This window comes from Halichoerus grypus, chromosome 10, assembly GCF_964656455.1.
Source record: "Halichoerus grypus chromosome 10, mHalGry1.hap1.1, whole genome shotgun sequence".
In the NCBI taxonomy this organism is placed as follows: domain Eukaryota; kingdom Metazoa; phylum Chordata; class Mammalia; order Carnivora; family Phocidae; genus Halichoerus; species Halichoerus grypus.
The window spans coordinates 38,862,422-38,883,169 of NC_135721.1; the positions used below are offsets into that span (position 1 = coordinate 38,862,422).

Below are 20,748 nucleotides of genomic sequence, written 5' to 3' on the forward strand. Positions count from 1 at the left end.
GACATAAAAGAAAATCCAGACTAAGGGACGGAGCAGAAGAGACCCAAAGCAAAGAGGGAAAGCACAACAGGGTTCTAGAATCCGGACAGGACACGAGTAACAGAACTCAGAGGCACAGTTGAAGGCATCTGGTGGAAGAGGCAGGGCCACCTCGTAGAAAGAGCACCAGCCCACAATTCCACATCAATAAACATCAACACCAAAAAAAAATAAAAAATAAAAATAAACATCAATACCAGCAGAACCGAGGAAAAGGACAAGATAAAAAACTGCATTCAGTCTCCAAAATTATTAATCTAGCTTGGCAGTCTCTAAGCTGAGAGTTATTTCTGGCATTCATGGAAACTAACTACTGATATGCCACCATGGATGTTAAGGGACACAGGACTTGAAGTCTGAGAATCTGTATGGAGGCCAGCCTCATTTCTCCAAGTATAGGCCCAGAAGGAGGAACCAGCTTTCACTCTGCTTTACCAGTCAACTTAGAACCCAGGCAAACACTCAGTGAGCCCTCCTCACATCAACTCTTGCACTACCAGACTAGCAGCTGACAACATGCTGCCCAGCCCCTCAGTGTGGAACTGGGTCAGGGTTTCTAGAGTATAATTATATCCATTTCCATGTATTAAGCATGCCATTGGATTAACCATATCCTAATCTTTTTAAATGGAGAGGAGCCTATTCAGGAATAAAATTTAGCTCACGTGTACATAAACACTACCCTAAGACACCAAAAATCAACAGTTAAGAAAAGGATAGGAAGTTGCAAAGTGCCCGTAAAAGGAAGCAAACAAAAAAGAGCTCTCTTTTACAAAAGAACATGACTTACTCTTCTTTTTCTTCTTTGTGCCCCCCAGCGCTGAGTGTAGAGCATTCAGAAACCAGGACAGAAAGTCAACTCCATCCCCTGGAAAAGAAGGAAGGGGGGGCATGTCGAAGGTGGAAATTAGTACAACCCAAACCATGCCCTGGTTGGCAGGATGCCACATTCCTGGTTTTCCTCCTTCCCTTCAGGCCACACCATCCCGTCCCGTGGGCATCCTCCTCTATTTGGCCATTAAATGCTGGCACTCCTCAAGGTCAAGCTCTTAGTCTTCTGATCTCTACTCTCTCTCTGGGCTCTCTGACCCAACCAGGACCTTCAATTATCATCTCTACTTCAAACCTGTCTCTCACCACCCACCAAAAGCCAGTATTGAATTTCTCCTCTAAATCACTCCTCAGCCAGAATCATGTTTTTAAAACTAAGTTTGATGTCACATCTTGGCTTAAAAGCCTTCACTCGCTCCCCACTGGTGTCAGGATATAACCCAAGCTCCTTCCAGTGGCACCTAAACAAGATGATCCAGTCCCTCCCTCCCACCTCGGCTCTCACGCTGTCCGCTGGACTCCAAGCGCCCAGCTACTGGCAGCCTTCCATCTGTTCCGGGCACGTCCACACTGCTGGCAGCATCCTCTCTACCTGGAGTGCCCAGCCCCGACCTAGCTCCGCTGTGCCTGGAAATCAGCTAGCCCCTCCTCCGCTCCGACCCAGCCGGCCGCCCATGTGCTCAGCTGGGGCTCCTTGCTCCACGCCCCCTCCAAGAGCACACTTCACTTCCTCTAGCACAGCACTTACACCCTGGAGTCACTTTTTTACACAACTATCTTCCCCACCAGAATGGGAGCTCCTGGAAGAAAACAAACTGTGCTGCTTATCCCCGTAGCTCTAAAACCTATGACAGCAGCAGGAAGAGGTGGTGAATAAACGGACAGGAGGCAAGAGGACGCTGTATGAGATCCAGGCGCTAAGAGCTCCAGAATGTCCACTTTACTCACACGGCAATAATTAGCTGGACTTGGAGGGATGTAAAGAGTCAAAATAGGTCATCGGAATATCTAGTCTGCAACATGACAAAATGAGAAGCAAAGGTGGCAAGTGCTTCAAGCTTGGTGCCTTTCCCAGCCTCCTAGTTTTCCCTGAGCCATACAGTTTAGTTTACCAAATAAGACCGACTTTCTATCCAGCTCAAGTCTCAGGACTCTGAGCAGGGCAGGCTGATGAAAGAGGAGTGAGGAACCCAATCACGCTATCAACTAGACACCCAGTTACTACAAAGTTTGCTGCAAGCACAAGTAAATCTGCTCATCAAACTAGTTTTGTTGCCCCACCATCAGAAAAGATGAAAGACTTGTTCCTTACCTTGCTTGGTGATCTGAAAGGTCTTCTTGCTGCAAAGGACAACAGCCTGAAGCATCTCATGGGGAGAGACATGTGCCTTGAAATTTCGAGGGTTCCAGAGCTTTCTCATCAGCTCTCCAAAACGCTGGACCAACAAGAACATGATATCCCCTGGAGGACGCTTGATGTTCTTATAATTGTCTTCTTCCAAGAAGTAGTTCCGGAGAGGAGGAACATTAGACAAAGCCTGGAAGTTGAACACTCCAATTAATCCAGGGCCCCTGTGCACAGCCCTGGGGACAAGCTCTTCTACTAGAACTGGGCCTGTGATGGCCTTCAAGAGTCAGAAGGAAATGCTCAGGTTTCAAGTTCATGTTATACAAACATCCTCTGTACTAAGTCACATAAAGTCCAGTTCTGCAGACACTTTACTGACGTAGACATGATGAAGTTTTGTTAAGACTTTACTTTTTTTTTTAAATCTCACCTTTTTTTTTTTTTTAAAGATTTTATTATTTATTTGTCAGAAGTGGGGGGGAGCACACAAGCAGGGGGAGTGGCAGGCCTAGGGAGAAGCAGGCTCACCATTGAGCAAGGAGCCCGATACAGGACTCGATCCCAGGACCCTGGCATCATGCCCTGAGCCGAAGGCAGACACTCAACCGACTGAGTCACCCAGACATCTAATGATTTTACTTTTTTTTTTTTAAGCAATCTCTACCCCCAACATGGGGCTTGAACTCACAATCCCAAGATCAGGGTCACATGCTCCACCAACTAAGCCAGCCAGGCACCCCACGGAAGTTTAAAAAAAAAGTATTCAAGTCCCTAGCCACTGACCAACTTTTTTTTAGATTTTATTCACCACTGAACAACTTTTTTTTTTTTAAGGTTTTATTTATTTATTTGACAGAGAGAGACAGCGAGAGAGGGAATACAAGCAGGGAGAGTGGGAGAGGGAGAAGCAGGCTCCCCGCTGAGCAGGGAGCCTGACACGGGGCTCAATCCCAGGACCCAGGGATCATGACCTGAGCTGAAGGCAGATGCTTAACAACTAAGCCACCCAGGGGCCCCTGAACAACTTTTTTTTTAAATAATTTCCTTTATTTACTCTAATCAGGCCTGTGACTATGTTTAAAATCATCTTAAAATTTGGTGTTTTTCCCAAAGTGGTATTTACTAAGAGAACGGTAATATAAAATAAAATGAAAGAAAAATGAATTATATATAAAAATGACACAAAATGAACATATATGTAAAAATGATTAATTCTGTTAGGATCAAGGGGCACCTGGGTGGCTCAGTCAGTTAAGGGTCTGCCTTCAGCTCAGGTCATGATTCCAGGGTCCTGGGATCGAGCCCCACATGGGGCTCCGTGCTCAGCGGGGAGTCTGCTTCTACTTCTCCCTCTGCTCCTCCCCCCCTGCTCGGTGCTTGCTCTATCTCGCGCTCTCTCTCTCAAATAAATCAATCTTAGAAAAAAAAATCTGTCAGAATTGAAATGGTCAAAAGTTTAGGAAAACAAAAATACATTTTAGCTCATTAAGCAAAAAGATAAAGCCTAGCCATGTTGGTTCAGGAAGAAATACACGCTCATTAGTGTGAGCTACAAAACTGGGAGGAAGACCACAGAACAGACCCAAAATAAATAGTTTGCCCGCAGGCCCCTCCTGATGGGTTTGTGAATCCTTACCAACAATGCTTACTATGAGCACAACCTTCTATGGCGAGGTAATCCATTTAGAAAGGAGGACCAAGGTTTCTACTAAACACCATAAACCCAGGCATCTTCGAGGAAGACAACTCAGGACACAGGGAGCACCGTAACAACAGATGTGATTAGGAAAGCCCCTACAAGTTTAGCTCAGATAAACAAGGACTTCATGCATAGAGAATAATTATTTTAAAAAACTAGTTACTCTCTAAAGGAAAGGAGTACGGATAAAGTTCTTCCTAGTTCTCAGTCATCCAAGCTGTGGAGGGAGGTTGCTCTCCGGCTTCAGCAACCATTACAAAAAGTATCAGAGAGAAATTATTCAGCCTCCAGAGGGAGTAGCTTCATCCATTCAATCCCATTCTAGTGGCAATAATATCACAGAGGGTTTGTTCATCTACTTATTTTATAAATAAAAACTTCCTATAGGAACTAACTAGAAGGAAATATTTGCAACACATACAACAGAAAAAGGCTAATATATATCTCTTAGAGCCCAGTGAAATAAACCACCAATAGAAAAATGAGCACATATGGCCCAACACTGCATGAAAAAATCTAATCAACTTTAGAAATTAATAAAAAAAAGGTATGTTATACGTATCAAAATGGGGGAAAAAATAACAGTGTAACAGTGACAATGCAAAATGAAGAACCCTCTCTTGTGTTGTTGATGGGTTTGTGAGTTGCTATAAACACCCTACAGCCTAGAATCTAGGCCCTAGATACATTAATACAAGAGGTGATGATTAAGCTTTAATTCATCCACGAAATGGACTAACATGTAATCATTAAAGATGCTGCAAAAGCATAGGTACTGGCCTATTTCAGAGGTATTACAGATTTGGTTTCAAACCACCCACAATAAAGCTAATACTGCAATAAAGACCACCAAATGAATTTTTTTGGGTTTCCCAATGCATCATAAAGTTTATATTTACACTATACCATAATCTATTAAGTATGCAATAGCTTATATCTGAAACAACAATGTACATACCTTAATTTAAAAATACTTTATTGCTGGGCGCCTGGGTGGCTCAGTTGGTTAAGCAACTGCCTTCGGCTCAGGTCATGATCCTGGAGTCCCGGGATCGAGTCCCGCATCGGGCTCCCTGCTCAGCAGGGAGTCTGCTTCTCCCTCTCCCGCTCCCCCCTCTTGTGCTCTCTCTCTCTCTCAAATAAATAAATAAAATCTTTAAAAAAAAAAAAAAAAAAATACTTTATTGCTAAAAAATGCTAACCATCCGGCCACCTGGATGGCTCAGTGGGTTAAGCGCTCTCTCTCCTCCTCTCTAATAAAAAAAAATGCTAACCATCATCTGAGCTTTCAATGAGTCACTCTCTTTTTACTGGTGGAGGGTCTTGCCTCCATGCTGATGGCTACTGACTGATCAGGTTGCTGAAGGCTGCGATGACTGCGGCAGCTTATTCAAAGACAACAATGAAGTTTGCCTTCTCAATTGACTCTTCCTCTCATGAACAATTTCTCTGCAGCACATGATGCTGTTTGACAGCGTTTTACCCACAGCACAACTTTCAAAACTGGAGTCAATCCTCTACAACCTTGCTACTGCTTTATCAATTAAGTTTATGTAATATACCAAATCCTTTGTTGTCACTTCTACAATCCTCACAGCATCTTTTTTTTTTTAAGATTTTATTTATTTGACGGGGGGGGGGGGGCACAAGCCAGGGGAGCGGCAGGCAGAGGGAGAAGCAGGCTCCCCACTGAGCAAGGAGCCCAATGCGGGACTCGATCCCAGGATCCTGGGATCATGACCTGAGCCGAGGGCAGACGCTTAACCGACTGAGCCACCCAGGCATCCTGGATCCTCACAGCATCTTCACCAGTAGATTCCATCAAGAAACCACTTTCTTGGCCATCCATAAGAAGCAACTCCTCATTCACTAACATTTTATACGACTGCAGCAATTCAAATATAATAATAAATTGTGAGAATTATCAAAATGTGACAATCATGAAGTGATAAGTGGTGCTGAAAGACTTCTTCGACACAGGGTTGCCACAAACCTTCAATTTGTAAAAAGCGCAATGTCTGGGAGGTACAATAAAGCAGAGCGCAATAATGAAGTATGCCTGTGTTGATTTCATAATATACCTTTAAGATTTTATTTATTTTAGAGAGAGAAAAAGCGCGAGAGCACGTGAGCAGGGGGAGGAGTAGAGGGAGAGACAGAATCCCAAGCAGACTCCGCACTGAGCAGAGAGCCCGAAGCAGGGCTCAATCTCACAACCTTAAGATCATGACATGAGCCAAAATCAAGAGTTGTACATTCAACCAACCAAGCCACCCAGGCGCCCCTTTCATAGTATGCTTTTAAGCCAGCCCAGGACAGAGTACTAGAGAAAGGAAAGAATGAAGCCTTCACTTTATACTTTCTACATCTTCCACCCACCCTGTAAGTGTTTATGTCTATAAATTTTTTTAATTAATTTTCTTATCAATCAAGCAAGATTATTAATTTTCTTAATTGTGTTTACCAACATTTTCTTATTTTTCTACAATGTGTATATGTTACTCATATACTTTTTTAAAAAAACAAAATTTAATTGCAAATAGGACAACTCTGGCTTTCTGCATTCCCCACTTTGGGGCTTAAGCACAAGAGCAGGATCAAGACATCAGACAACCAGCACAAGGAACATCCACACTATCAAAAAAAGAAAAAAACATCGTCCCGCATCGGGCTCCCTGCTTGGCAGGGAGTCTGCTTCGCCCTCTGACCCTATCCCCTCTCATGTGTTCTTTCTCTCTTATTCTCTCTCTCAAATAAATAAAATCTTTAAAAAAAAAAAAAAAAAAAAAAACCATCATCTCATGCATGTGTTTCTTTTTTGGTACTACCAGGCCACACACACATTCTATCCTTTATTCCCTGAAAACCCCAGAGGCCCTGAGCCCAAAGGCTAGAAAAGGCCTCACCATTTGGCAGCAGCCCTTTAAGCAGACACAGGAATGTTGTTTGGTGCAGAATAGTCAAGTACAGGGGTGCCTGGGTGGCTCAGTCGGTTAAGCATCTGTCTTTGGCTCAGGTCAGGATCTCAGGGTCCTGGAATCAAGCCCCATGTCAGGCTCCCTGCTCAGCAGGGAGTCTGATTCTCCCTCTCCCTCTGCCCCACTCGTGCTCTCTCTCTCTAATAAATAAATAAAACCTTTAAAAAAAAAAAAAAAGAGTCAAGTACAGTTCTCCGCAAGACTTGGTGTCTCCAAGAACCACTGACTATACCAGAACAGAGTCATTTCTTGACTCACCTTCATAGTGTTCCCAGGTTACCTCCTCCCCCAGTTTCCATCCTGATCCTACCTGAAGGACAGCATTGGCATAGTCGTTGGCCTTTATGTTATTCAGGCCCACGATGCCTGGCAGGTAAGTGGTACCATCATATGCCCGGGACAATTTGGCTTGCTTGTCCAAGTTTGCAATCTGCTGCTTTGTGAAAGTGGGCTTCAACACATACTGCAAAGCAAAAGAAAATTCGAAGTTGTTGTAGGGCTGTCTACAGAGTTCATAAGATATATTTGAAATAGCAATTTCTCCCCAAAAACAAAAAACACTTTGGTCATGAATGTCTCACCACACACCTAAAGGGCTCCCAACAATAGGTATAAAGGCTGAGGTAACATAGAATAGGCCCTCACCACATTACTAATACAGAAGGGGATCTCTGTGTTTAACCCAAAATCACTGAATCTAGGTCTTTCCTCAGACCTCAGGTCTGGCCAACTCCATGACAAAGGACTGTCAGAAACTGGAGGACACTCAGGTCTCTGCAGGCAGCAGGAGTCTGAGTCTCAGGGGGGAACTAACAGAGCCAGCACGGACCAGCGCAGGCGCAGGAATGTCTCCCCGCCTCTGCAAACCTGAGATCTCATGAACTCCCTGTGGCTGGAGGGGCAGGAACCCAGTCCTAGAGCTACGGGGGTCATCACATAAAGGGCTGAACAGAGGTCTCTACTAACTCACTTTGAAACCTTGCATTTATTTCAGTTTCTCTCTCTCCAAATACTGTAACTACTTTAACCTCAACTATTAATAGGTCTATAAAACGTATAAAAGTAACAAACAATGTTTCAAACACTCTGAACACCAAGCTTTCCTTAAAAATGAACAGAGCATTCAGCATGAATATATAGACACTTGCTAAAAAGGAAAGTAGTAACAGTTCCAACATTAATCACACCCAAGAGTTTTAATGCTCTCCACTTAAGTACAATGACTCTTGGCACAGATCACGCACCAGAGACCGCAGATGGGATGCACTGGCCATTCTGGCCGCGTCATATCAAACTAGCCAGGAGCTGGTATGCAGCTTGGTATCCACTGTCCTACACCAGGCCCAATTCGTATCCCTACTCCAAAGTGTGAAAGGGAATATATTTCACAAAAATGCTTTCACCCCAATTAGAAGGTAGCCATATTCCTTTAATCCTCTCACATTAAAAGCAGAAATAACAGCTAGGCTGCAGACCACAGACCACAATAATGAATCCTGACCTTCTTACTCACATCTCCCTGGTTCCTCCAAAAGGAAAAGAAGCCTCTACAAGCCTAAAGGACTGAAATTCTTCCCTAACCTCGTGTGAGGCAGATCCCCAGGAGCCCTGGGATGGCTCCCAAGAGAACTAGTTCCAAACCAGCCTTTCTTGGACATACTGTGATGTCCTCCAGCGAGGAATCGATGATCTCATAGTTGTCTGGAAGGCAGTAGAACTTGAGGGTGTGGAGGTTGAGGAAGACATGGTGGCTAAACTGGACGCTGTGAATGTAGGCATGAGACTTCAAACCCCGGCCTGGAGGGAAGGATGAAAGGCTGTAAGTGTAGGGCAGATGCCAGAGAGGAACAAATCAAATTGGATTTTCCTTTCATAATTTTGTCCTGGAACATGTTAATATCAGCAAAAACAAAGTACTATGCCATCCGTGCAATGAATCTCTTACATGAACTCTTCTCATCAAAAAATTAGCAAGGAAGAATAGCGCATTAAGTGCTTTATTCCCTGGCTGGCATAAGACATTGTTAGGGAAACTAATTTCATACACATAAATGTGAAATTTGTGTGTGCGTGCAGCTGTGTATAACTTAGTTCCATATTACCTAAAATTAAGACTATCTGTGCATGTATCGTATATAACAAATGCACAGACATGCACAGATATGTACATATACACATATGAACATCCTATGACAGTCCACCACCATTCAGTCCTGAATTTCCAAATACCCACGTTCAGGACAATCCTGCACCTACGTACCTTTGTTCACGTTGCCATTCCTTTTAAGAATCTCTCTCCCTTAACCCATTCAAACCCCCTATGTCCTGCCAGTTCAAGTCCTACCTTGACCTCCTCTGCGAATTAAACATAAACACTCCAGCTAACACTGATCTTTGCCTATTTCAATACCCATAGTCCTTATTCATACTCAGTGCCAAACAGTCCAGCAGTAATCCTTATGATCTTATAGAGTTTGCTGATCGTTTTATCTGTTAACCTTGACTATTTATGAGCTCTTTATAAGTGCAAGGAACGTAGTTTACATTTCTTTTGAATCCTCCAGTATACTGTGTACATAGCATTTGCTTGGTCTGAATGAATTGAAATAATAAATTTCCAGAAAAAAACAGAGTGAAAAAGCCCTCAGAGCAAAAGGATTTTCAAAAAAAACACATGACTACAGAAAACATCAGAGATTCAAAAACTCACAGCCTTTGAGTTCTTCTACACAGCCTCAACTAGTTCCTTCTCCCTTTCATATGTATATAGGTTCCGACTGGAGACTCTCCTACTGATTTCCTAAGAGTATCCCAATTTCCTGAGAACAAAGATAGGGATTCTCAGATATGACTCCTGACAGCAGCTTACTTTCTTTAAAAGAAAAAAAAAACCTCTCTGGAGCAGACCAGTAGCTGGCACTGAAAACTTAGCAAGTTTGTAACACACAACATTACTTACCCTGGAAGTACTTGCCACACACGAGACAGGCATATGCATTGATATGTGAGAGGGAGATGGAACACAGTTTCTCAAAGTCAAAGTCCAGGACACTCCTAAAAGAACCACACAAAAGAAAAAATAATTAATAGGGAGAGGTGCCTAGGAAAGCACCCAAGTGCAGCAGCATTGGCTCCACATTCCACAACGTCACATAGCATCCTTCAGAGATGGTTCAACGACCATACATAAACTGTGCGGAACATTAACTATTCCTCCCTAAACATTTAATATAGCACCCCAACCCACCAAGCCCCAAAGCAGTGCCAAGGTATCTCTACTAGACACACAAAGCAATGACCCTCTCTTTTTAAAATTTACAACCAGTAGAGAACCTTCCACTGCAGTTGCTTTCTCTGGAGGAAATGCTGAATGCAGGACTAATGTAACAGGGCCCCAATGGCATTCCAAATTAAAAGACTGGGGATGGGGGCACCTGGTCGGCTCAGTCGGTTAAGTGCCCAACTCTTGATTTTGGCTCAGGTCATGATCTCAGGGTTGTGAGATCTAACCCCAAGTCAGGCTCTGTGCTGGGTATGGAGCCTGCTCAAGATTCTCTCTCTCCCTCTGCCCACCCGCTCTCTAGGAAAAAAAAAAAAAAAAAGACAGGTAGTGGAAGGACATCAAAAGAGTGAACAAACCCTTTCATAAGAGAAAAATCTATTTTTGTCCATAAAGATAAATGGGAAACCTGAATATTAGGAGAATACCTACAAATAGATCTACTTATTCAACTGCAAAGTAATGTTATATGAGTAGTGAACAGGTTAAGGGACAAAAAAACTTTACTTCCATTGAATCCACAAGTGACAAAGAGATTTCTCCTCAAATATTAACTCTAATTAATTGGTAATGATCCCAGTAAAGCTGCAATGTCCATTAAAGGAGGCAATAGCTACAAGTGGATATTTACATTTAAATTTAAAATAATTAAAATTTGAAACTGGGTTCCTCAAGCCATGTTTCAAGTCCTCTCTAGCCATAAATGGCTTGTACCTGTCACAATGGATAGCCCTTGTAAAGAGTAATTCCATTACTGAGAGAAGTTCTGTATCTAATCTATATATTAGACAGCACTATCTTAGAGCATAAGTTGAAAAGCATCCTAAGATGCCAACTGGGATCAGAGAAAAGAAACAAGGACAAGGTAACTACTTCTGCTTTAGGACATATTTTTATCTGTTTTTCCTTTCTCTGATGAATTCCGGCCACCTAAAGTAGTACCTAGCACATAGAGAGTGCTCAAAAGATATTTAAATTTGCTACTGTCATTTTAAGAATACCATGTACCCTGTTATTCCATCAAACAAATTCAAGATAAACTAAAAGTTCTTTATGCATGTTCCCACCCTAAAAAAAACACTCCGACACTTTATATTAAAAGGCAAAGACTAATAAATATGGCAAGAAGCACAATTTTCTGGGAAGAAAGCTTTAAAAGGGATAAAGTTTGTGAACGTGTTGTTCTATGTACAGCTCAAAGAATTTTCTGCATAGATTCCATTGTTTTTTGCTGCCCTCGGCATCCCTGTTCTACTAACCTGTTAATGGTATCCAGGTATGGGCAATGGCGGCTCCTCCGGTCCTCGGAATCCACGCGGCCATTCTTTGCTAAAAGGAAAATCATCACAGACTGTGAAAATGGGAAACCTGTACTCAGGGTCAACTACTAGTACAAACAAAAAAATGAGAAAAACCCAACAGGATGAGCTCCTACACAGGTGGCCCAGCAATACACCAAAAAGCCCACTAATGGAAAAAGCACCAAACTGGGAGAATATATTTGAAACACATATAACCAACAAATGATTCATTTGCAGATTACATAGAGAAATCTGGTGAAGCGATAAGAAAAAGACAACCCAACAGAAAATGAGGAATATAACCCTCATCAACAATCAAGAAAATGCCAATTTCCTTTACGATATACCACTTCACACCTACCAGAGAGGAAAAAATAAAACCAGAAAATTCCAGGTGTTGGCAAATACAGAGAGCAATGGAAATGCTCATGTACTGCTGGTGGGAGTGTAAACTGTTACAACTTCCTGGAAAATAGTACAGCAAGATCAAAGCTGAAAATATGCAGACCTTTGACCCAGCAATCTCTACTTATAAACGAGAGAGAAACTTTTGCACATGTACACTGGGAGTACTTTACTAAAAACATTTATAGCAGCGATATTTAAAAGGGCCCAAACTGGAAACGAACCAAATATCCACCACAAATAAAATGGATAAACATATTCTGGTATATCATCAATAGAACACTATATAGCCATAAACATCTATTTGGATGAACCTCAAAAATATGCCTAGCAAAAAAAAAAAAAAGGAAAATCAGAAGACCACATAGAGTATGATTCCATTTATATCAAACACAAAGTAAGACAGTACTACTTAGAGATACATATAGGAGGTAAAACTAAAAATAAAAATAGACATGATGAGAAAAATTTCAGAGTAATGAATTCTTAAGCAAGGAAGGCAGGCAGATACAACTGGGAAGGGGCCTATGGGAGCTTCTAAGGTACTGGTTAGGTGCCACTTCTAACTATGAATAGCATTAGGAGACAATTCTCCATGGGTCTCTCGTGTTTCTGCCCACACTGTGACCAGAGGCACTGTCCGCCTCCAGACTACCTTGTCAAGGATATTTGTATAGTAAACGCACTGGGGGGGGGGGGCGGTCTGTGGTCTCCCTACAGTGCAAAGGGGAGTCGAGTTCACAGACCATTATAAAAGATTCACCTTCTGTAAGCCCAGAGTTCCTCTCCTGGAAGGCCACCCACTATAAATATAAGTTCTTTTCAAACTGCACTGTGGGAAATGACACGACAGGAACTTGTCCCGTCTTCATTTACCTCCAGAAAACTGTGGCAGGCTAACTAGGTAATTTGCAAATAAAATCTCAAACCCTTCACAGTTCTTGACAAGTGGTAAATTTAAGGATGTATATTTTCACTCTTCTTTAAACTATACCTGTACATTATATTCAGTCCATCTTAGTACCTGTGATCTATTTCATCATAAAAGTGAAAGGGAAAAAACAAACAAAAAAAGACAAGCCAGAAGAGCAAGTGGGATCCTAGTGTGTCTCAGAGAAAACAATCTCCTTATCACAGTTATGCAAGATACCTAAGAAACAACTTCTCTTCCAAAGGGGAAACTTGAAGCTGACAAGGTACTTAAGAAAAATCAAAGAATACCCTGAAATTATTAATTATTCAAAGAATATTTATCAAATATTTTCTATGGGCAAGGTGCTATTCTGGACTCTGTGTAATACAAAAATATGTCAAACAGAGGACTCTAAGCAAGAAGTTTAAGATTTAATATTAAAGTATAATCATACACAGATAACCAGGGCCAGAAAGCAAAATTATAAAGCCTTAGAGAACTAGTACTGTCCTCACTACAATGCAGTCAACTCTGTTCGCGGACACTAGGAGTGTGAATCCCCTAACCCCACGCCCACGTCCATCCCCAGGGAAAGCTGGAAAGAGAAAAAGGAGAACGTTGAGAATGGAGCCCGCGCCTGGCACGGCCCGGCCCAGCCCAGCCCCGCGCACCTCGCACCTCCCGCTCAGGCTCAGAGTCCTCGTCGGCCTCGCGCTCCCGCTTCACCCGCACAGCCGGGACCACGGGCGTCGGGGCCTCCCGCGCGCTCACCGGCTCGACCTCCCGCTTCACACGCACGGGGCTGCCTCGGGAGCTCGGCGCCTCGGCTTCCCGCTCCCGATCTCGCTCCCGCTTGACGCGACCCGAGCTGCCCCGCGACTCGGACTCGCGCTTCCCGCGGGTAGAACCACGAGATTCACGCTTGGACCGACCAGACATCGCCACTACCGGCCGAGTCGTTCTGCGCAGGCTCCAGGCACGCTGGAGCGCGCGGCAGGTAGCCAATCAGGAGCCGAGCTATTATGGACCCCCTCCGCTCTCTACGAGTCGCCGTCGAGGACACGTCATGCCGCGAGAAACTTTTGGGAAGAACTGCGCCTCCAGTGGCCTCTTAGCCTCTGCGTGCGCCCCTGAGAAAAGCCTGCGGGCCTACTGCCACCTTACCCATAATTTTCTGGATTAAAAAAGGTTGTCATTGGGCTCCGGATTTCTTCGAGTTACTTTGTGCCCGGGAACCAGAATCGGGAGGTCGTCTCCACAGTCGCTGCGCACCAGAGAACTAGGCGACATCCCCAAACCATCCCCTTCATGCAGCAACCTGGCTACTCTAATTCCGCGTTTAGAGGCTTGTTCTCGGCCTCACAGGAAAACACAAACGTCAGGCAGAGAGACAACCTTGACCCTAATAGAGTTCAAACTTCAGGGCCTGTGACCCTCACGATCTTGTACAGTTCTACCGAGATGAAATTGACATGCAATCAAATGCATGTTTATTTAAAGTGTGCAATTTGCTAAATACTGATGGATGGGTGTATACACTCTGAAACCATCACCACGATCTAGATAAGGAACCTACCCACCAGCCTCAAGATTGTCCTTCTCCAAACATCTGCTTTCTGTCACTACAGAGCAGTTTTATATAAATGGAAGCCCACGGCGTGTCCTCTTTTTTGCCTGGTCCCTTTGGCTAGGAGAATTTATTTTGAGATTCATCCACGTGGTTGCGCGTATCAACGACTTGCTCCTTTTGATTGCCCGGCAGTATTCCATCGTGTGGATGTACCAGTATGTCGCTGTACTAATCACAAATTTCTAATTTTGTCATTTTTTAAAGAGGACTCCAAAACTACACACTCAGATCCTGAAAAGCGCTGGGTCCTTCCGCGAGGGCAGTTAAGATACGGGTCGGGTGGGCTCGCGCGCTGGGCGGGCTGGAAGGGGCGCCCCCGCCGCCGGCAGCCTCCGCGGGGCTGTGCGGCCAGGATGCCGCTGTGTGCCTTGCCCGAGCATTCGCCTCCTCACAACCTCTTTTGAGGTAGATGCGCTCAATGTCCTCGTTTACAAATGAGGACACTGAGGCTCCGCGGGGTTCAATAGTCAGCCGAGGTCACGCAACCGGTGATGGGAGTTTCACAGCATTTTATCACCACAAAAAGGAAAGGAAGACTCCACACCGATCGCTGAGTGGTATGATGAGTGCTTTGTGTTTTTCTGAATTTTCTGATGTATCAGCAGTAAGCCTAAGTCCTGTTTCCTATTGCTAATGTCACAAAGAAAAGCCCCGACGGGGAGTAGAAGCCGCGCATGCCCCATCCCAGCACCCGCGCCGGGAACTCCGCGCGCCGCGACGCTCGGCCCGACAGACTCTTTCCGGGCGGGACGTCAGGGCGCGGGGCCGGAAGTCAGGCGAGGGGCGGTGCGGAACTCGCCGGACGGGAGGGTGGCCGTTAGGGCCGTTGAGTTGGTGGCGGCTCCCAGCACAAGGCTCCAGATGGAAGCGGCACCAGATCCCGGGCCGGGGCTCTGCTGCAAGCCTGGCGGGCGGCTGGACATGAGCCACGGCTTTGTGCACCACATCCGACGGAACCAGCTCGCCCGGTACCGCCCCGCCCCGCCGCCGCCCCCAGCCTAGCTTGGCCCGGCGGTCCCTGACTCCCGCTCGGCTCCCCGCAGGGACGACTATGACAAGAAGGTGAAGCAGGCGGCCAAGGAGAAGGCGAGGAGGCGGCACACGCCCGCGCCGACGCGGCCCCGCAAGCCTGACCTGCAGGTGTACCTGCCGCGACGCCGAGGTGAGGCCGCCCACCCCGCCTGCCTCCTCCAGCCCGCGCGCTCTTTCGGCCCCCAGCCCTCTGTCTCTACACATTCTTTTCTCTACGTGGAAAAAAAAACCACTTCTTAACCCCCAGGGCTCAGTTCATGTCGTCCCTCCCCGGAACCCCTACCTCGACGCTCCCCATTCGCTCACTGATTCTCCCTAAGAACAGAGAAGGCTCGTGGCCCCCAGTTAAGCATCACTATTAACAGGAAATACCTGGGAGCTAGCAAGTAGTTGTTTGTCTGCTGGTTTGCCCACCATGCTATGCTTTAGGGTTCTCACTATCTGACAGAGCTTGGCACAGCTATAGTTGACTAGGACGTAGGTGTGGAATGAAACTCAAACTCACTACTAAAAATGGCCTTTTCTCCAGCTTCCCAGGGACCTAGAGATCACAATAGCTAACACGGCACTAAATTTGTTTAGCGTTACTTAAAAGTGTTTTACAGATCTTGGGTACGTTAACTCATTTAATTTTCACTGGATCCCATAAGATGGAAACTACTGTCATTTCTGTTTCACAGGAAACAGGCACAGAGAGATTAACTTGCCCAAGGTCCCATAGCTAATAAATGGCAGAGCCTGCATTTGAACCCAGGTAGGACTCTGGCCACCTCTCGACTACCTTCCAAACTTATTCACTAGGTGAAGGTGCATTGTGTATCTGCTACGTGATACGATTGTGCTGGCCCCAGAGCAGGGATACAAAGGTAAATGAAACTATTGATTGGCCATGCACTTAACACATAACACACATGCACAGAGTCCGTAAGAAGATCAGGGCTTTCTTTACGGTATGTTTTCATGTGTCATCCATATGGGCAGGGGCTCCAGCAGCCTTCCCCTCTTCCCTCTCACTGTGATTCATCCTTCCAGATGGCTCTACCCACCCAAGCAACCCAGACTGTGAGGAGTCCGGTGAAAGCAGCAGTAGTGGCAGCTCCGAGCCAGAACCTTCTGGCCATCAGCTCTTCTGTTTAGAGTATGAGGCAGACAGCGGAGAGGTCACCTCAGTTATCGTGTATCAGGTATGCCTCGTGGAAACAGCTGCAGCCTGAAGGTCCTTGGCCGTGCTAGAAATCACTGCCAGAGCCTGAGCCACTGTTTTCCTCAGGGCCAGTGGGAAGTGTCAGCTCCACATAGGAGTATAGACTGCTGGGCGAGGCTTTTGAGCACAACTCACGCCTGTCACACAGTGATTCTCAGCAGGCACTTGGGAGGGCATGCGGCCCCCAGCTGAAAATCACTATTACAGGGGACACCTGGGAAATGACAGGCACTGGCAAGAAGCCATGAGTCAAATGGAGTTCTGTGAGAGTGGTGTCTAGGGACAGGGCAGGTGGCCTTTCCAGAAGAGGCCGGGCCCTGAGCTTCCTGACTCTTCCTCCACGTAGGACGATGATCCAGCAAGGGTGAGTGAGGAAGTGTCAGCACACACGCCTCTGGATCCACCCATGCGAGAGGCCCTCAAGTTGCGCATCCAGGAGGAGATTGCAAAGCGCCAGAGGCGACACTGACCAGGCTGAAGGCATTCTCACCAGGCTGGATTCACTGCCCAGGGAGCTCACTCCTAGTTTGGGGGTGCCAGGACCAGTCTGAGCTGATCTTGAGAGTGACACACACACACACACACACACACCCAAGCTCAACATCCATAGGAACAGAGTGTTGCAGGGACAAGCCTGCTTTGCAGGCCATTCTTTCTTGCATGTTGGCCCATTTGACCAGCTTAGTATTCTGGAATTTGAGAATTTTGTTTGGCTAACTTGGTGTTCTAGAAGCATAGATTCCAGGGAGAGCTGAGCTTTATGAAACCTTTTGCCAACATGCTGCTTTCTTACTAAGGTCATAGGCCGTGGGACACCTAACCACTGCTGCTCCACCCAGCTCAGTGAACCCTATTTGTTGTTTTACAGTTCATTTGTTCCTTGCTTCTGCTCACTTCCATCCATGTTTTCCTAGACCTTTTTTTCAGCCGTTTCTTCGTTCTTTCCATTCGCTCATCTTTGTCTCAGAATCCATCAGTTCCACCGCACCTCCCAATGTGACTGTGCACCTCCCAACTGCTCAGGACTTTGGAGGTGGGGAGTCCTGGGGGTTCTACCTTTCTGACAAGCTCTCCCGGTAATTCTCATACCAATAAAGTGGGAGATCTTCATTTTTGAGACTGACTTGCAAGCATGTCCCTCCCATTCCATGGCTTTTGCAAGTTTCTCTCATACCGCACTGCTTTGCACTGTCTAGATAAAGAGACGTAGGAAGATGATGCCAGAACTCAACTGCAAGGATTTCTTGCAGCAAAACCTGCCTTGGTTAGGGCTATAGGATTCCAGTTTTCAACCTCATCCCTAGCTGTGAACAGACCATCCCCTGCTCAGGCTAAAGGGGAATTATCAAAACAAGCTTGAAACTGACTCTCCAAGTGTGATCTAACAGTCTTGAATGTGTGTACAAAGGGAAATTCAACATGAGCAATAATTGCCTATTTGGAGCCCTAGTTGTAAAAAAAAAAAAAAAAAAAAAAAAGGCCTGTACAATGGACGGCAAAATGAGTCTCTCTCATCTGCCCTGCCCCTGCCCCATTCTTTCTCCTTTCCTATCTCCCAAGAGTATATAAACTGAGATCCTTAGAATGAAAGATCCTAGGAATATCACTGTTTTCACTTCAGTGAACATTTTCCCTAATGCAGGGTTAGGCTAAGGTCTGAGAAGTCCACAAGACATCCTATGCACTGCAGTTCCAAGCCACTCAGATTTCCAGCAATTGACCTAACCTCAGTGACTTGAAGTATGGGATTTAAGTGAGCCCATGAACACTAAGACTTCTTGAAACCAAAGTCCCCCTGCCTCAGGGGTTTTCTCTACATCAGGGTCTCAAGATCAGTCTGGCTGTTCCATCTCAGCGGCTTTTCTCTTAAAGGACACCTGAGGGCACTGTTGGTTTGTGCCCTACACCCCTGAAAATCTACCACCTCAGAAATGGGGCAAGGCAGCTACTTAAACTACATCAGTAGAACCCAGTGAGCCACAGCTTGCAGTGCCCAGAGGAATTCTGGCAAAGTGAGTGAGGTAGATAAGTTAGATGGGCCTGGTTGTGAAGGGAGCCAGGGACCAGAGTGTTCCTGGCCCACAGAGCTGGCCCAAGGTTAAATGCCTTAAACTTGCCAGTCCTGGGCTTGTTTCTACTCTCAGAGGAGAAAGTCTGCCCTCCACTTACTCAGCCAGGCTAGAAGTGCCTTTTGACTTCCAATGTTAACTCTCCACCAGAGTCTCCGAGTCAAGGAGGCTGTGCCATACTCTCTCCCCAATCTTCCTGCAGCTCAGAGGACTGGGGATTTTAGTCTTCCAGCTCTTCAACTGATCTTCTGACTTGGACATAGGATTTCACTGGAACTCTTAGGCTTCCTGGTCTGGAAATACTTTTTGGGTCTGTCTTCTCACAACTGGATGGCCTTTTTCGTGGATTTATTACAGAATTTAGAAACAAGACCAGAAGAGGAGGTTGGGGGCATGGCACCTGAAATTTTAGCCTCCATTCCTGTTTGTGAGAAGGGAAGTGTGTACCTAATGTCCTTTTATGTCTGTCGTGTACTCCTCACACTCTCAGGTCAGAGACTGATGGGAACTCCTTGTTTGTGAACTTTTTTTCTTGAGACATTTTGCTTATCAAGTGCATATAAAATATTTTCCACCCAAGAAAGCAGCCTAATCCTTAGCTAATTTAAGCAGTAGGACTACAGGAAGCACTAAGCCTGGTACTTAAACGGGAGGTTGTCCTTTTGGGGAGGCCTGTTGGTGGTGATGCTGCCACTGCTCCGGATGTGCCTGAAATGCCTCTCTGCTTCTCAGCGAGCTGACAGCCTTTTAGCTCAGGCTCGTTGCTTATTGCCACCCCTCCTCTGGGGTCCAGGATGGTACTGCTACTATCCAGTTTATTCACCAGACTTGCCTCCAGACATCTTGCAGCTGTTTTCAGAAATCAGTGCTTTCCCATCGAGGAGCATGTTACAGAGCATTTCCCACAGGCTCTAGAGATGGCACAGAGGACTGCCCCATGCTGTTTGGTACAGGGGCAACAGTGTCGGACTGACTGGAGCTCTCCGGCAGGCTGCTTCAGAAAGAACACTCATTTGACTAGATGCATTCTTGGCTGTCTTAAAAAAAAAAAAAAAAGAAAGTCTGGTAGTCTCATAGACCTATCTCATGCCCATGAATGTTCTTCACTTACTGAGGGTAGGCCTTGGATTTTAAGGCTTTCTGTTTCCTGGGCCACCATGGGTGATACTATAAATAGAAGGAATCTGGGGTTTTTAGGGGCTTTGGGCTGTGTAAGAGTAAACACTAAAGTTTGAGTTTTAGCCAGTTGACAAGCCTAGAAATCTTTGAAGAATGTAATGCAAGAAGGAAAAGGAAGAATGTAAAGCTTTCTGTACTGAGAGTAGGAGTCTATGGCACTTGGCCAGCCAGTGGGACCAACATGGGCAATAACAAATGCTTCTCCCTGTGGATGAGCCTCTGAAAGGGGCATTTCACCTCCATGGTCCACTCTGAGGGGCACTGCCAACTAGAGATTAGCTCATGGGGCTGGAAGAAACCCTTTGAAGTGGTGAGTATCCCACCTGCTGTGCGTTTGCCAGGATGCATGGATAGTAGGGTAGTGGATCCCCATCTGGTTCACAAGCATAAATGAGACCTTTGCATATCAAAAGAGGAATGAGGACAGATTACTTTCCTACCTTTGAGCCTTTGGGGATAATCAGCACGGAATGTTAACAATTATTTGAAACATTTTCAGCTCCCTCGTTGAATTCCTATCCTATCCCTGAGGACTCAGATGGTCAAGAAGCCATAGGCACCCACCCCAAATTTCGCCAGTAGTTAGAGTGACACTAGAAGTAAAAACCTGAGTATATGGCTCCTTTGCCTTCTCAGAGGCTCCAGGCTGAGAGGTTGGTTGCACTGGTTGTGTTAAATGTATAACAAGCCATATATTCTTCTGTTTTCTCATTTCCAATGTTTCTGCTGTGTGAATGAATGAAGTGTGCAAATTATTTGAAAATCTTGGAAGGAGGTACTTTTCGAAAACAGTATTCTTTTTAAGCAATAAACTATTTTTACAGCACTGTTTTTGCCAAG

At 45.4% G+C, this 20,748-nt stretch overlaps 2 protein-coding genes across 2 annotated transcripts in view; one reads left to right on the forward strand and one right to left on the reverse strand.

Annotated features, from left to right (window-relative positions):
- USP39 (ubiquitin specific peptidase 39) overlaps positions 1 to 13,780 on the reverse strand; it is a 29,896-nt gene extending 16,116 nt beyond the window's left edge. The window contains exons 1-7 of the mRNA XM_036117373.2: positions 13,466 to 13,780; positions 11,435 to 11,504; positions 9,855 to 9,949; positions 8,556 to 8,692; positions 7,206 to 7,358; positions 2,183 to 2,408; positions 830 to 907 (exon numbers count right to left, since the gene is read on the reverse strand). Coding sequence (XP_035973266.1) covers positions 830 to 907; positions 2,183 to 2,408; positions 7,206 to 7,358; positions 8,556 to 8,692; positions 9,855 to 9,949; positions 11,435 to 11,504; positions 13,466 to 13,733 — 1,027 coding nt within the window. The 5' untranslated portion in view covers positions 13,734 to 13,780. The remainder of the gene's footprint in view (positions 1 to 829; positions 908 to 2,182; positions 2,409 to 7,205; positions 7,359 to 8,555; positions 8,693 to 9,854; positions 9,950 to 11,434; positions 11,505 to 13,465) is intronic.
- A 1,399-nt stretch (positions 13,781 to 15,179) lies between these two features.
- Positions 15,180 to 20,734, forward strand: C10H2orf68 (chromosome 10 C2orf68 homolog). Its single transcript, XM_036117384.2, has 4 exons — positions 15,180 to 15,392; positions 15,468 to 15,586; positions 16,489 to 16,640; positions 17,007 to 20,734. The coding sequence occupies exons 1-4, from the start codon at positions 15,286 to 15,288 to the stop codon at positions 17,127 to 17,129; spliced, it is 501 nt and encodes a 166-aa protein (XP_035973277.1). The 5' UTR covers positions 15,180 to 15,285; the 3' UTR covers positions 17,130 to 20,734.
- Positions 20,735 to 20,748: the final 14 nt, after the last annotated feature.